This window comes from Charadrius vociferus, unplaced genomic scaffold, assembly GCF_000708025.1.
Source record: "Charadrius vociferus isolate BGI_N301 unplaced genomic scaffold, ASM70802v2 scaffold7, whole genome shotgun sequence".
Classification (NCBI taxonomy): domain Eukaryota; kingdom Metazoa; phylum Chordata; class Aves; order Charadriiformes; family Charadriidae; genus Charadrius; species Charadrius vociferus.
In genome coordinates, this window is record NW_009649308.1 from 4,889,566 (window position 1) to 4,906,330 (window position 16,765).

Genomic DNA, 16,765 nt, shown 5'->3' on the forward strand with positions numbered 1-16,765 from the left:
AGCAGGAATCACAGATGCTTCCTGAGCAATAGGTCCAACTTTACCTGCCAACAACAAGATATCCATCACTCATCAGAAGGCTAGAGAGTTAAAAACCCAGTTTCTGCCAATAATGTTTCCTTCTTTCTAAAGCAATTGTTTTACAGCCCAGAATGTTTGTGACTCAAAAATGAGTCAGAGGAATTGTTAAACTGGGTATTGCTAGAACTATCTGGTCTGGCTACAACAATGGAGACGACTAGCTTTTGCAATGGAAAAATTGATACTAAGCTGTTAGTGAATAATCTGCCCATTAAAGAATTTTCTCTTCAGTCGCAACAGCAAGTGTCTAAGCCCTGATAAATGAAGAAGGTCTTCAAAATTCTTCAAGCACGTGGAGACTATAACTCCAGGTATTTTTATAATTCATATTCTTGGCTAACTCATTTCTTAATCTTTTCAAACTCTTAATTTCTATAACAGTGCACAGCAAGGAGTTCCACAGGCTTATTCTGCTCTGTGAGCACAAGAAAATCTAGGAATAAGACTCCTGAGTATGCAGGAAAATGGAAACAAATTATCTGCGGGACAAGGATCACCCCAGGCTTACTGTGGGGTTAAAAGGAACTGATACCTGTTTTTCAACACTGAGAAGTATTAAAGATTATTTTTTCAGTCTTCACTGCCAGCACCAGTATTGCTCCAGCAATATTATTAAATACTAGGTAGGGATCAAACCAGTGCTTTGTGATCTTGGACTCGTAAGCTAAGGTGGTGAGATTCTGGTGGGGCTAGGTATTCCTCTTCATGCAGCCTAGCACATGCCCATCATCCTCACAAAGGATGGAGGAATACAGATAACGCTCCTCGTATGGCTTTAGAAAAGGCCTCCTCCATCCATCTTGTTTGAAAAACTTCAAGATTACTGTCTTCAAACAGATAGCTTGGAATGGGGCTTCACACAATGCAGCTCTAAACAGATGCAGCTCTCATTTCTCAAGACATGCTTCACAAGTCTCTCAACGTTGTGCTCTCTCCATCCATTCTCATGCTTCATTAGTCTGTGCGTGGCATGTGGCAGGCATGATGAGGCTGCTGTGCTCCAGCACAAGAACAGAGGCCACATGGGGACTTAAGCAATGTTAAGTACAAGGAGCTTGATCTTGTTTGCACTGAAATCAATGGAAAATGTCCATCAGCTCCATTAGTCACACTCCTGAGCAAAGCCAAAGAAATTCCCTATCTCCACTCAGGAAGTTTCTCGTCTTTTAAAAAACCTGGCTCACTGGTAGTTCTTGCAGGAGGCAACCTATACTTAGGAATACTGGAGGAAATATACTATCCATTAAAAACAGGTTGCAGCTCTACATACACAACAGATTTTTCAGAAGTATCTAAGGTGATGTAGGAATTTAAGTGTTACTGAAAATTTGATTTTGGAAATGAATTTTCACATTTTGGGAGACTTCCTTCTTTGTAATAAGCATAAGTGAATCTAAAAGTCATTTGCATGCTCTCAACAGTGCAAGGTAAAATAAAACCCAAAACCGGTGGCTCATGCCTATTCGAGGGAAGATAGGTTTGGTATAAACCTCACCATGCTTAGGGTGAAGCAGGAGACAGAAGAAACAAGCTAAGTAATCTTCCCTTGGTTATGACATGGGCTGCTACACAGCAGTAACAAAACAGTCACAGTCAGTAAAGTAAGGATCTGATTTCTTGGAATTCTCTTCCAAACTTAGCTGATCTTGAACTGTCCTGGCTCTTGCTGTTGTGTGCAGGATGCATGCATTGCACAGAAAACCGCAACCATCCATCAAGAAAACTGCTAACAACATCAGCCAAAAAGCATGATCCAAGTTAGTAAGTCCTCTGGATATTAAATCTACATCCTTTCCACCACCAGCACCTTCAACTGGCTGTGCTAATGGGAACCAAATCAGAGAAGGGGAAAGTTTACATTTGGGGTTCCCAATTTCCTACTCCTGTGCCGACAGTGCTGAACATTTCCTAAACAATACAGCATGGTTTTCTGAGCAGTAGAGGAGTAGTGTTTTCCTTAAACAAAAGCACTGGTCAGAGCTCTTTGTGATATTCAAGGAGCGGAAGACTAGAATATGCCTATAAATGCTATCCCTGGAGGGGAGGAAGCAGTCATTGGATGCCAGGAAACTAGGCCAATTCTTGGGAAGAGGTGGTGCAGAACTTGTAATTCTGCTGCAAGGACCACAAGTGGTGTAAATTCTAGGAAACGAGTAGCTGAGTGCTTTGTGGAGCTCTGAATTTTGACTGAAGGCTGCTGGGCTTCCAAGGTTTAGATGAGTCAACACACAAAAATCCAATCTGTACCAGACTCTCAAAGGAAGACCTTCTAATCTGAGCAAAAATCTTGTCCTGTTTACATTTCATGTCTCACTTCGCACCTAAAACCGTAAGACAAAGCTGGCCTGTAACAGAATCCTTTTTGCCTGTTTACATTTCATCTCTCACTTCGCACCTAAAACCGTAAAGCTGGCCTGTAACAGAATCCTTTTTAAAAACTATTGTATTTTAATCACACACACAAGTTAGGCCTGGCAACTGACATCAGAGCCTCTCTGTGCACATCCTCAGCTTGTCAGCTACCTGTAGTAAGGGAGGAAGCTTATTTCTTAGCACCTGCAGATTCAAAAACAGGTAACAGCTCTATAAACAGCTACTACAGCGAGCAGGCACAGAGGTACCCCTTAATATCTCTAATACAACAATTCTGGATGCTGGTGGATCTTAAGGGGAAAGCGGCCAGGTGCATGCACTCTCTCTAGACAGCATCTCTTACTGACAGCATCAGCAACAGGAACCTGGAACAGAAAAGCCACTGCTCTGACACAGCGGGGCATTTCTTATCTTCTTAGGCAGTATCTGAAATCAATAGCTTTCAGCTAGCACAATATGCTTTTACAGCTGAAGAACTGGCTTATCTATATCTAGCTAGAGTGTGTCCCTGAGGTTTGGCACCACACTGAGTAATGAGGGAGGGATAAGCTGCAGCCCAGCAGTAGCCCTGGAAGAGGTGTGTGAGTCACGAGTCTGAGTCACATTCTTCCTCTGCATCTTTCTTACAGAGAATCACAGCTAACAGGGCTGCAGAGGGGCCATTGAGCCTCTGTGTTCACCTGAGGGTGGAACTGACTCTACCTAAATTATTCTTGATACATGTTTATCTATTAAGCATATTCAGCAATGGAAACAGCACACACTCTGTAAGCAATCTATGCTATTCCACACTTCACCACTCTTATTGTTAGAATTTCCTAATGTCTAAGTTAAATGTCCATTTATTATTATTATTAAATGTGCATTTTAAGCTCATACAGAGCATAAAGACTAGTCTTGTCCTGTGCAGCAAATTAAGTTGTCTTCTCTAGACTAAACAAGTCCACTCCCATCAGTATTTCCTGACTGACTGGAGGTTTAGAAGAGGTTTTTTGCTGCTCTCTTCTGGACATTCTCCAACTTCAGCTGCTATTCTTCAGTACTGACCTTTGCCAGTAATAAATCACCATACTGTTTATATGCCATTCCGTGAACTGGCAGTGGAGATAAAAGTTTCTCACTTGCTTTCTCTGCTGAGTGAGCAAGCCAATACATTGACTTATATGCAAACTATAGTCTGAACAGGCCTTACATAAAGCGAGCTGATTATCAAAAAGGTAGCTATCTCCCCCCGTTATCTGCCACCCACACCATTTACTGGTGTAAATTGCAGCCACTATGTGAAGATGTAAAGAAAGAGAATACCTGCTGCAGCAGACACACTGGTCTTCATTTGCATTTTCTTGTCCTGAGAGCTCAAGCTGGAAGGCATATTTTTCTTCAGTATGTTCTCACTAGCACAGATCCCTTGCTACAAAAGGAGGAGAGAAGAAAAGAATGCACCGAAGAAACCCACTAGCCACTGGCACTCATAAAGCTCGCCCTGGCAACATCTCTAAACCTGACTGTGGAAATGTACCAAAAGCCAAACAAGGATGGCTGGGGACATCCTATGGGAGGGAGGGAGAAGGTAAGAAGGAAGACAGCTGCTACAAATACAGGTCTGGAGGTCACTAAGGGAGAGGAACTTAGTGCAGCTCAAAGCAGCTCTTGGGCTACATAAATACATTCTGGGCAATAGACAAGCTCTGAATAGGTTCGCATTTGAGTAGTGTAAAGGAACATATCGGAGGATCTAGCTCTGAAACTAACCACTGTGACAGTATAGTCACACATGTATTTGCTCACTTGCCGGTCCTGAAAATCTCTCTTTGAGTAGTGCTCACAACATGCCTCCCATTAAGATGATATTTAACAGTTTGCAAAAGTACCCAGGCAATCTGGTGCGGGATTCACACCCATGCAACATTACTTGGTACTTTACCTCCTCTTGATCCACTTTGGTCAAAGCTTTGTCTTCGGCTTTATGTTCTTTGGCAAGAGGGTGGTCCTGGAAACCCTTTTGTTTTAGTTTTGCCATGGAGACCCAGGCTGGTTCAGAGGAAGCAGTTTCCAAATGTGGAGAGGAGACTTTTTCTACAAAAGAAGTATTTTTGAAGTAAAGAAGGGATTTAGGTCAAGTCAGTCTGAAGCTAGTGTTTTGTGTTTTAAATCCTTCAGCATCTGTAATACCCTTTGAACACTACAGAGATAAAATTATCTTCCCTGATGATTTTGTCTTGGCAATAACTGTTTTTCTGTTTATTCTGGAGTTTTTGACCTGACTCTGCTTCCACTTAAGTCAATGGCAGAACTCCCACTGAGATCATTGTAAACCGGATTTTGCCTTTGAAACAACATCCTTACATTGCTGATTAAATGGGTATGATAACGATTATTTTTTTATATAGGCAGTAAAATACAGGCTGCATTTTCACTTTTTAAATATTTTAAAAGAAGTGACTGTGGAAAAAAAATAATCACACCTAACGCAACTCCTAGTTAAGGTTTGAGCTGCTGCAATCTGGAAAATTAACTACAAAACAGCAGCATGTTTTAAAAAGCTGTGTTGAAACTCCAACTGTATGAATAAGTAGGTCGTACCAGAAATGTTTCAGAGGCCCTTAAGCTATTACTCTGTTGTTATTCTTGCTGGAACACACCCCTCATTAAGATAAGCCAAGAATTCTCTTGACTGGCCAAATCATCAAGCCAATTAAATTATGGTGCTGACGAACTCAAGGCTGAATTTGGTCCTCATCAAAAGGATTTTTATCTTTTGTTTGCACTCCGCCAAGGTTTTCTACATGACCACTGTTTTCTACAATGTTTGGATAAAAATACAGCATAAATACCTGAAGGTTTATGACCATTTTGCTTCTTTGCCACTTCTTCTGATCTTGTCTTGGGAGGATTTTTGTCTTCTAGGAGATCTCTTTTATTAACAAATGATTTTGTGCTGACAGGAAGGCCTGGAGGGGGCTTCCCAGTGCCCACCGATTTCTGATCCTCTTTAACTGAAGCAGAAGCAGCAGTGGGAACAGCTGAGGGGATCAGCTTTGGATACTCAGCATGGCTTTCATTTTGGTATTTTAGTAAAGAAGATGTTCTCCTTAGTCTGACCCCAAATGGGCTTTCAACGTTTTGTGCTTCATGGTCAGCCCACTCCATACAAGAATTCAAATGCAAATCACTGTCCTTAACATCTCGATCAAATCTATCTGAGCTTTTTTTTGCCGATTCCTGGATGACTGCATCAAAACGGGTGTGTTCTTTTGTCATTCCCTCAAACAACTCTGGTCTTATAGGGGATGTTGGCGAACTTCTGGTATAGGAATCTTCCTTTGAATTTGAACCCCCTGAGAGAGATCTTTGCCATGCTGGTGCAATGGTAAATCTGACTGGTTTAGCAGAAGCAGTCTTCAGTGGATTTTTTACATTTTCATCTGAAGATCGACTGTCTTCCACTGTTTTTCTGTGAGAAGCTGTACTACTTATCTGGTAGTCCTTACCGTCATTATCAGAAGAGATATTAGTCTTCAAGCCAGCCAAACTTGAAGAGGCAAGATATCCAATGGAAAGTTTTTCAGAAATGTGTGACGTGTTGGCCTGTTGACTGCCTTCGTTACCCTTCGAAACAGAAACAGTTTCTGCTTTAAAACATACTTCCAGTTTACTGGGAGGTAGCGTGCAACCTGCTTCTGAGACAGATGCAGCAGTGTCTAATTTTTTTTCTGCATTGCCTCTGGATGACTGAAGTTCCATTATTTCACAAGTTTCTTTGTCATTTCTTGTTACTGAACTGTTTTCAGGCTTCAAAACAGCAACTGTCTTGATATCAGAAGACTCTGAATCGGCTACCACAAACTGCGAAGTGCTTGGTGCAGTATCTGAGACAGTGCAGTTAGAATGACTCTCAATAGTACCCAAGCAAGCTTCTACTTTGCCAATAAACAGTGGATCCCCCTTGTCCTGGTCTTTGATGTTTGGGTCCGCAGAATTTACTGACAACCTTTGTGCAACACCTGCCAATATATCTATGCCCTCTGTTTCCACACCATTGCTAAACAAGCCAGCTGCTAGTATGCCTGGAAACACAACAGCTTCTCTTTCAATTTGCTCCAATTTTGGAAGTGCAGATACTTCAGTATTGTTGTTTTGCTGATGTAATTTCAATTCATCAGCAGACTCATCTGAACAGTACGACACTTTTGCACTGTGGTGTTCCTCCAGGTGCACTGCGGAAGGCTCAGGTCTCAGAAGGGGTGCAGCTGCTTCATAGTGATGGTCCATGTCTGGAAGGCATGCATCCTCTTGCAGCAAAGCACAAGAGTTTTCTGGCACAAGTGTGGAGTCACAAGAGTCACGGACACCATCAGTGGGATTTTTTACACCTGGTGTCTCATTAGAACTGTCTCCGTTTGCACAATGTCTCACCTGGGCTGATAGTCCTATATTAAACAGAGGAGAAGACTGTGCACTTAAAGGTTGCAATTCAAGCACCATCTGTATCAGTAATTCATTCCAGACAGTGCAGTCATTTAGCATGAGTTCCCCATGTCTGGGCCCCATTGTGTGATAAATAAAGCTGTTTAAAGTGTATTTAGAAATGGGCTGTCCAAGTGAGAGAACTAATAAAGTTTTTGTTTGAACATCCCTAGTCCCAGAAATGACTGAAAGTTTTTGTCTGCTTATGGTGTATCAAATCAGCTGCCGTTTACTTCTTTTCTGTGCATACCCCTAGTTGTAAGACTACTAGCCAGATTTCCCTAGACATTTCTTCATGTGGATGCCTAGAAAGGCTGTCTAGAATCTGGAGGATTTTCTGGTCTTAAGCAGAACATCTCAGCATCAGGTATCTCTGCCTCCTGCAGCTCCAGCAGGGCTGCTGAACATCTGGATAGCTTAGATGTTCACAACTGCACACATAGTAACTCTGATGTGTGACAACATCAGGTCCTGAGTCTGCCCTGACACCAAAGTTCCAACATTCCCACTACACTATAGCATTACCATCAGCCAGTGCATTTGTAATACAGTGCTAAAGAGAAAAGTCTGCGGTGCTGTTTTGGAGAAATATCATTTGGTTTTACAATTTACAATTACCGTTGTGTTACCACTGGCAATTAGCTATTATTCAAATGATAAGGGGGGAGGTGACAAAGGAAGATCTAGTAAACACAAGCCAATTAAAGTTACCTTACGCACATAACAGATATAATGCTAAGGTTAAGGTTTTTCTGAGTTTCAAGGAACTTGGATCCCCAGTCAACGAGATCTAGGCAACTGCGTAGCACAGGTACTTCTGAGCATGGTACTTTTACCTCATGTATTTTTTAATGCTGCCCTCAAAGTTCACCATTTCAGCACTACTGTGTTGTCTGGAGTACATGACTTTTTCCATCATAACACTTTAGCAGCCAGGATGTGTTTTATGATATAAAACCAAAAGATGCCTAGTTTGAAAGGACTTACAATTCAAATAGGTCCTGTCAGCCTTACGTAGAAGAGTTCAAGCACCCAAAGTAGCAATACATAAGTCTTCATTACCTTCCCAATCACTTTGGTGCTGGTCACTTTCAAGTAATTCTGTTGAATTTCCCTTCTTTTCTGGAGTTGCAGGAAGACATGCTTCATTTTCCAGCTGTTCCACCTAATAAGGTGCAGTAAGATCTTTTAATTACAGAATAATACACAAAAAATGTATTTTATACACACACATGTTTATGAATACTCAAAATGTAGACACAAAACCCCCGTCCTCAATATACCAACATTGTGGCTAACATACCATTCCAGTTAAGAACCTAGAAATCATCCATGTTTAAAATGTCAAAGGCAGCCCATTGATCTCTCTTGAATCTGAAACATTCTGGGATTGACACATTCTGAGTGCACAAGTATGTTTTTAAGAGATCATCCAAGCTACCTGGTGGCATAGAACAGACCAAGCCAGAGACATTATCATCACTTCTGGTATTTCTGATTGACACTCCACAATTAGCTTTTATCCTTCAGCACCGTAGTTGTACCAGCTGTAGCACAAAGAATATCCAGCAAAGATGCTGTAGGGCCCATGTTTCCAAGAAAACCTCATTCTATATTTCCCTCCCTCCCCCCGCCCTTTCTCAGGGCAGGGTACTTGGAACTCCAGGATAGATTTTCATGCATTATTCTCTGATGGAGAGAGGAACAAGCAGTAGAAAGGCTTTACTCCTTATTCCTGTCACACTCCAGCTCAACACCCTTTTCTATCTGGTGAACTTCATCTTCACAATGTGTTTCCTTGAAGCCAGGATGAGAAGCATCTCATCCTAATTTCCCACATGCAGAGTCATATTCCTTCCCAAAGTCCTTCAGTCTTTCCTTTGACATACAAAGAATTAAGCTAAAGCTAATCTGAAACTGTTTGCAGAAACAGAGTTTGGCTTCTTTAAAACTGAAAACTAGCTTTTCAAATGACACAAATGTTTTAACAGATGAAGTGTAACCTGCAACTTTTTTGGCTAAATATTGAAAAAAACAAAATTGCACTTTTTTTTCAGCTTCCATGATATTGAAGTTTTCTGAGTCTTTTTTGGTTGGTTGTTTGGTGGAAAATAGGTGGTTTCCCTTCTTCCAGTGGAAGAACAAAAAATCTAAAGGAATGTGGCTAGGAAAGAAAAGAATTAAAAAATATAATAATTAAAATAATAATTTAAAATTCACATCCATTTCCTTCTGCGCAGTGATTCTTTTCCAGAAAACACTTACCTGGGTGGGTTGCTGATTCTTGTTGGTAAAGCCTTTCTGTTTCCGGGGGTTTATGGCAATCCTGTGCCTGGCTGCTGAGGTGTCCAGGCAGCCAAGGGGACTGGCAGGGAAGGTGAAGTCAATGGGAAGGAAGCTGCTGCCTCGTGAGCTGGGCGCCCCCAGAGTGGTAGAGGTTGAAGGACTGATGGGCCTGGAGGAAGCTCCAGAAGGTATCTGCAAAACACAAACGCGTCAATATAAATTTTGCTTGGCTTCCCCACATCTCTGAAATCATTCCTTTGCTAGCTCATTCCATTTCAGAAGCCTGAAATGGCTGTATTTTTGGATGCAATCCTCACTTTAAAATGCATGCCTGATGTCATCTCTGCATCGAGATCTGCATAGAGATCACTCACACTGTGTGTTCAGATGTATGTTACACAAAAGGGAGAAATACCTGTCTCTCCCTGTCCCACAGTTGAGAGCCTCAGCTTGTGCCCTTCCCAGTTCTTATCAGAAAAACCATTTGCAATCTATATATGCACCAGCAGGAGACACTGGTGCAGTTTGTATAGCTGCCTTTTCATTCCAATTATGTGACACATTGTAGGAATACGTTATTAAAAAGCCACAAAAGTAGCATGGATGCTTGCTCCTCATTCTTCTGTTTCTAAGAAAGTTGTCATAGCCACTTTGCTCTTTTAATATCCACTTGCCCAGGAAAATCAAGTGCTTCTCTCCAACAAGTATCCCAGAAGCATCTTCCAGATAGTGATGTGGATCTCACCCTCGCAGCAATGCTGCTCTGGGGAACTAAACAGCAGTAATCTTAGATTATGCTATCAAAATAAAAGGTTTACAGAAGTGTTTGTAGAGAAACCCCTAAATATGCAGCTTGACTGGTTTTGTTACTCTCTTGAAATGTAGACCAGATTTTCTGGAATACTTGCAAAATTTCATAGCCATGCCAAACAAGCTTCAGTCAGTATAACATACCTGCTATTTTGGCTTTGGCCATAAAGTTAGGTGAAACACAGCCATTTAACTGTGCTTGGTATGCAGATTTTAGGGTTTTTTTAAGCTTAGGACATAATACACCATTTAAAACATGTATGCTGGTGAAGTTTTAAAGATAATGAAAGCATCTTCCCATCTGATCTACAAAAATTGTCTAGGTACATTGCTTTGCATTTAAGGTAGCTAAAATTAATTTCTTCATTCTCCATTGATTTTTTTTAGTTCCTAGTTCTGAAATAAACCACAACAGAATGTATTATGACAGATACAGACTCTTCTCATGAAAAATTTACACACTGTGAAAGAGAGAAAGAAGAACCCAGCTAACAAATAAGCAAACTATTGTTATAATGCTACAAGATTAATGATAAACCTGTAAAGATCCCTAGAACTTCCAAAATAGTAACAGGGTTACTAATTTCTACATAAAAATTCTTCTGCCTTTTAAATATAAAGTTACAGTTGTGCTTATTTAATATAAAAACATCTGAAGCTAGTATCTGAGCTACTGCTGTAAATAAATGGCAAATTCCCTACTCCAATGAGGATTACGGATATTTTTTTCCTCTGAGCACTGACAGTTGATATCTTCTCTGAAAGACTAGAACAGACACAAGATTTCCACATCAGTGTTTAAGTGTAAGATAAATTTGGTATTTGTTGGTTATTGGGAAGTTGCAGGAGCCTGCACAAGGAGAATGCTGCAGCTATTGGCTAGGAGGCCATTTCCTAAAGAGTGTTTGTGCCAAAACTCTGTCCTCAGCCCCACAAGCTGAGACCCTGTTTTGCTTTTAATCAGTCTGGGTTGAAGATGCCAACAAGGAAGTTAGATTTCGGTAAAGGCTATCTGGCAAAGGCAGGGTAACGCTGGTTAATGTCTCTGTGAAGTCACTTGCTGCTCATTTTGAGTGATAGCCTCACATTTAGCTTTAGATTTGTCAGAAAGTGGGTATTTATAAATGTGGAAGGCACTGAGAAGTTACATGGGTGACACATCAGGGTTTCACACAGAGATGACAGCGGCATGAAGCTCTTGGAAAACCCAGTGAAGCAGCATAAGGCAAAGAAATGAAGTAATTCATCTGCAGCAAGATCAATACAATAGTAAAATGTAAACCACTACACCGAGTGTAACTTCAGATTGCTTAGGATTGAATGCTCTTTTGCCTTTACTAAATATACAACATTGTTAAATGGAATAACTGGGGCAGATTTCTTGATGCTTTTCACAATTTTTCTCATCTTTGGGGTGAGGTTATTCAGTTTAACAACTTGTGTTCTGCTAGCTCAAATCCTGGTATTACATTAACCATTTCAAAAGCCACTGAAAAAAATTATGATTATTTAGGAAAAAGTTTTTTTATTTTAGATAAACATATTGGCAAGATTTCTGCTAATCCAAACTGCTGACTAAGAAAAATATTTGGGTAAAGGAACATACACGGTACTGTAGAGAAGCTAGCCAGATTCCCAGTGAGTTAGGGAGAAAAAGGAAGAGCCTTTTAGTGGGGAATTCTGTGCAACATAGAAGAGAGAAAAAAATTTCTCCTGTGTCTGTCTTTCTTTCTCATAGGAGATGAGGCTGCAAGATTGAAAGAGCTCAAAGACTTGAGAACTGGATATAAAAGGCCTTTTTGCATTGTAAGGAAAAAACAGTATGCAGGCTTACAAAATGGAGCACTTCAGTCCAAATAGATAATGGGAGATGAGTTAATAAAATTTACATTGAAGTAATGATAAAATATACACAAGAAGTTATTAAAAATAACAACCATCCAAGTTACCTAGATTACTTGGGTCTCTAGAGTTGTGAGACTATTAGTCTATTATGAGGGGGAGACACTGCTTTATCTTTCTAGCCCTAAAGTAAAAAGTCTAGGAATGACTGAGCAGAGGAGTGTCTGATCTCAACAACAGACTGGACAGTTGAGCTGGTCTTGTCCAAAGGTTGCTCTCTCCCTTCTCAAAGGCTGGCAAAAGGGAGAGGGAAAAGGAAAGCTTCCTTAGCAGTGGGGTGGGCACTAACTGTTTGACCCTCAAGATGCTGCCCAGCTGCTTAAGGCCCTCTTCATCAGGAAGGAATCTTCTAAGTACCCTGCTACCTCCCCTTTACTTGTGGGCTATTCTTAGTTTCACAAGGGGTTAAACACTGTCCTCTCTGGTGAGCTTCTCAAACCGGGATTCTGTATGGAGGACTGCAAAGCTTGGGCAAAAATGGCCCATAGCTATTCTGGACCCATAAATATTCCCCTTCTCAGCTAGATGGCAGATTACTTCACTTATACAATTGCAAGAGCTATCCCATTAATTAAATCAGCTCTGTTGGAGTGGTGGTTGCCTTTCTCACTGGCATTTAAAGACCTCATTGGCACAACTCTGGTCTGACTGGTCTTTCTGACATTACATTAACACTGGAGAAAGGCATTATAAGCAGTATAAGACCTTACAGGCCTGTCTTGAAAGCGTGAGATGGGCAGGAACTCACCTCAGCTTCAAGCAGCAGGGACAGTCAAGGTGAAGGTCCCCTAGACTCCTCTCCAAAAATACGACCTCTAAATTTTTCTGACCTGGTCAAGGAATAGACTGGTCTGACAGCAGAACCTGCTGCTTCTGATGGTTACTTATCATCCAAAGAAAATTGGACCTTTTCTTGTGGAATACCTGGCGTCACAAAGTCCAATTCTGCAATTATTTCCCATCATAAGAGAGAAGCAGGGGATTGCTCACAAGCCACTGCTGATGGGCAGGTGTTATTAAGCTATTACTGCTGTTGGGTATTGGGGCCCTGGGACATGGAAGCAGAATTGAAGTGCTTTGCCTTGTCCAATTTTCTGTTGTGTAACTTTACAGATTCATACTGTGTCACAGAGCTGACTATGTTGTTCACACAAACCGCGTACCAATAGATTTCTGCCTCTCTTTATTTGGTTCTTATTCAAAACTCTGAGAGAGGTACATTTTCAGTATAATTTGCATCACTCTGGACTGTTTATGAATTGTTTGCTAGGATACACTCTACCCAGAATAGATTAAAAATAAATAAATTATTGTACTGGCTCCATACAGACACCACACATGCTGCCTCAGGAAAGTTTATTAGCAGGAAAAGTAGCTATTTACCTGTTCATCTTCACTGTCAGTCCCGCCTAAACTCAAAGAGCTATGACGCTGAACAGGGTTGGAAGACTGTGGGACAAAATAAGGAAGAGGGTAAGTCAAGGGAAGTATCACATTGAATTATCTGGGACTGGATATCCAGTGCTAATTATAAGAAAACACAAGAGGAAAGATAAAGGAAGGGTCACTGAGTCCCTGCCTCACAGACTAGGTTTCATTTGTTAATTGGGGATACAACATAAAGTAGGGGAGCTTTATCCTGCTGTGAGATATGCCATGAAGGCTGATCGCAAGAGGCAATACATTTTATAAAGTTAATTTGGCTTATTGTTTTAAGATCTTCAAATTCACAAATGCTCACTCAAGTCCAAAATCATGTATCTGCTGTGAGAAGGCAATTCCTAAGAAAGAAGATAACCCAACCTCCCTCTGAGTCTCATCAGGACCTGTTCTCCTCAGACTCATAGGATTGTCACTTTCCTGTCAATTCAAATTATATTGCCCTGGTTTCGAGCTATTTCATTCCAAACCCAGTAATTGTTTAAGATTCTCTTGCAGTCCCCATTATTTTTGTTTTCTTCACTAGCTTTAAAACACCCAAAAACTCTCCCCCTTTCACTGGTGTAGAAAACTGGCGATCTGTGCAGCTCTTTGAAGCAGGAAGACATGGCAAGTTTGTTTGTGGAGTGTGAATACCTCAGCTTGTTCTTGGGCTGGAACAGTCACAGTAACACAACACTCACCCATGAATAACTGACTTTTTATGCTTTCTGGCATATGGACCTTCCAGTAGAGACTGCCTCACCCAAAGGCACTGAGACTTGTCATATCAACTGAATTTCTCTCCTCTTTCCTTAATGATACAGGTAAAAATTGCCCCAGCACTGGTCTACATAAAAGCATAGAAAATCGTACTCAGAAGGGGTTTCTGTAAGGCTACTTCCTAGGTATCCCTCACAGTGACAAGCCCAAAATCCACCTAGGTAATTTGTTCTAGTTCTGACTGATCTGTACTATCAGATTTTATCCCAAGCAAGCAAAAAGGTCTTTCCCTTCTCCAAGCAGATTTTATCTTTTCTGTACAGGTGGTCACTAAAGTGGCATAATGATTATACCTTGCTTGGTGAATCTGTCAGAACTTCATGAAGAGTTGACATTTCAGGAGGGCTTCTAGGTAAACCATCATCTTCAGAAATAGCACCTGCATCTTCCAGTTTCTTTCCAGTTATAACAAGAGAAGGCGATCCAAGTCTGATGTTCTGCTGCAACTGAAGCTGTGGTTGGAAAAAAAAATTTGGAATATAGACTTTCGATGGTATTATTTATAGGGAACATTTTGGACACTGTTACCCCAGTTGCTCCCATTAGCATGCAAAATCTCTTAGTTAACAAAAATACTTGAAGAAACAGACCACTTACAGAAAATAGCCATTAATAAAATTTTATTTAGTTACATTCATCAAAGACCCATCATTAGAACTGGCTTTGGTAAAAAAATTCAAATCTAAATAAGTTTTATTCAGTAAGTTATCAAAGACAGAAATTTCACCATTCCAGAAAATTTACAGCAGTTTAACTCAGTTTAAATTTAAAACTTTAAAAATTCTAGATTTAATTATTCTTTAAATAATTCCATGTATCAGGATGTCCCAAATAGTCACACAAAGTATTGTCAGTCAGCCGTTCCCAACCCCAGGTTTATGTAGTCAGCTTTCCATCACAAAGCCCTTCCAAACATTGAGAACTTGTCACAACCCTCTCCCACACAAGTAGCTGAGTTCCACTTTTTATACAATCATAGAATCATAGAATGCTTAGAGTTGGAAGGGACATTAAAGACCATCTAGTTTCAACCCTCTGCAATGGGCAGGGACACCTTCCACTAGACCAGGTTCCTCAAAGCACCATCCAACCTGCCCTTGAAGACAGTTTAATTCAACAGAATACAAATAATAACACAAACATGATTTAATTCAATTTCTGGTTCACGCTAGTGAATTGCGTGTTAATTTTCCCCAGCATTGCATCCTGGTCCTGTCTACAGCAAGAATGACAAGTGCAGCCAGGAACAACTTTCTTTGTAAAGGAGCATGGGGATTCTCTTCCAAAATTGCACAAAAGAATGCTCTGGCAGGCCCTGACTCTAGAAAAATAAAACAAAGTCTGCAACCTCACAAGCAGCCAGATGTTCCCTCAAACTAAAAAAGTTCAGAACTCAGGAAACACCATTACTGAAATTCTTGGCTTAAGCCTGGCAGCTATGTCAAAGCTGGAATAGAAACAAGGTCTGAAAAGAAACTTTGTCCTTCAACTAAAAACGTCTCAACTGAATATTCCCAAGATAAATATGCAGACCTTTTTTTTCTGTTTCTTTGCTTATGAAACCAGATTGGGAAATTCTAGGCCTAATTCTGTGCTCTTCTGCAGGCTATGCATTCATGTATATCTCTGTAAAATAGATCTAAATAGCTGCCATTCTTATTCAGGAAGATTCACTTGGAGTGTAATTCCTATAGATCTAACAGCCATGCAGGGTAGCACAATGTCACTCTTTAATCCACCAGTCCCCCAGATCAAACAGCTTTCTTGCCCTCTAACCCACAACAATGAAAGAAGTATCACCAATACAATCTGCAAAAGCAGGACTGACGACAAACCGCACAAAGATTGCGATATATGGTCAAAACAAGACATACAACATAGTTGTGCACTTCACGGGAAGAAAAATACAGAAAGTCAATTTTGCTTTTCTCTCTTTTCACAACTTCCTATCTTTGATTTATTAAATTTATTACATGCAGACAGCAAAGTGTTGTGGGGGAAACGCTGAATTTACAGTCTGTCTTCTACTGGTAAAAGCTAATTTACATTGCTAAGAAAACAATAGCTTCTATTAGTGCTTGGCTTTTATTCTGACAAGAGTCAAGCTCACAGAAAAAGGCTGTATTTACAGCTATAAAAATAGTGCTGGCATTATTATGTTACCATGCAGGATGACGGATGGATGAAGAGAGGGCACAGTGGACTGGAGATAGCATGAAAAGAGCTTTTTTTTCCCCAACAAAGTTCTGTCATATATAAACATAGTTTCTCCTGCTACTCCTATTGTTATACAAAAAATACCCTGAATTGAAGCTTAGCTTATTTTGCAGGCTTATGGAGGCACAAATCCCTCTGTGCATCTTCTGTTACTTAATATGTGATGCAATTGTGTTTTGCAACATGAAGCTCACACTGAGCAAAGGAAGAATTTCAATGGCCTTTGGCTGCCTTATCAACAGTTTGTTTTCAGTCTCTGGAAAAACTTTAAACTTTTATCTCAGTGCTGTGAGCTATGTAGTTATTTAAATGCAATTAATATAACCAACAGTTGATAGGGGAGCTGTCAAGGAGGGTTCAGTATGTGCCTTGGAAGAAGGAAATGACCTAGCAGAATACAGTATGTTTTGCTGGCAGAGATCGGAAG

The 16,765-nt window shown here is 40.5% G+C and overlaps 1 protein-coding gene across 1 annotated transcript in view; it reads right to left on the reverse strand.

The window, feature by feature from the left end:
• Positions 1-16,765, reverse strand: part of KIAA1210 (KIAA1210 ortholog) — a 63,137-nt gene that overhangs the window by 145 nt on the left and 46,227 nt on the right. Inside the window, exons 6-12 of the mRNA XM_009889330.1 lie at positions 14,415-14,573; positions 13,302-13,368; positions 9,187-9,374; positions 7,984-8,086; positions 5,306-6,884; positions 4,379-4,496; positions 3,760-3,865 (exon numbers count right to left, since the gene is read on the reverse strand). Coding sequence (XP_009887632.1) covers positions 3,760-3,865; positions 4,379-4,496; positions 5,306-6,884; positions 7,984-8,086; positions 9,187-9,374; positions 13,302-13,368; positions 14,415-14,573 — 2,320 coding nt within the window. The remainder of the gene's footprint in view (positions 1-3,759; positions 3,866-4,378; positions 4,497-5,305; positions 6,885-7,983; positions 8,087-9,186; positions 9,375-13,301; positions 13,369-14,414; positions 14,574-16,765) is intronic.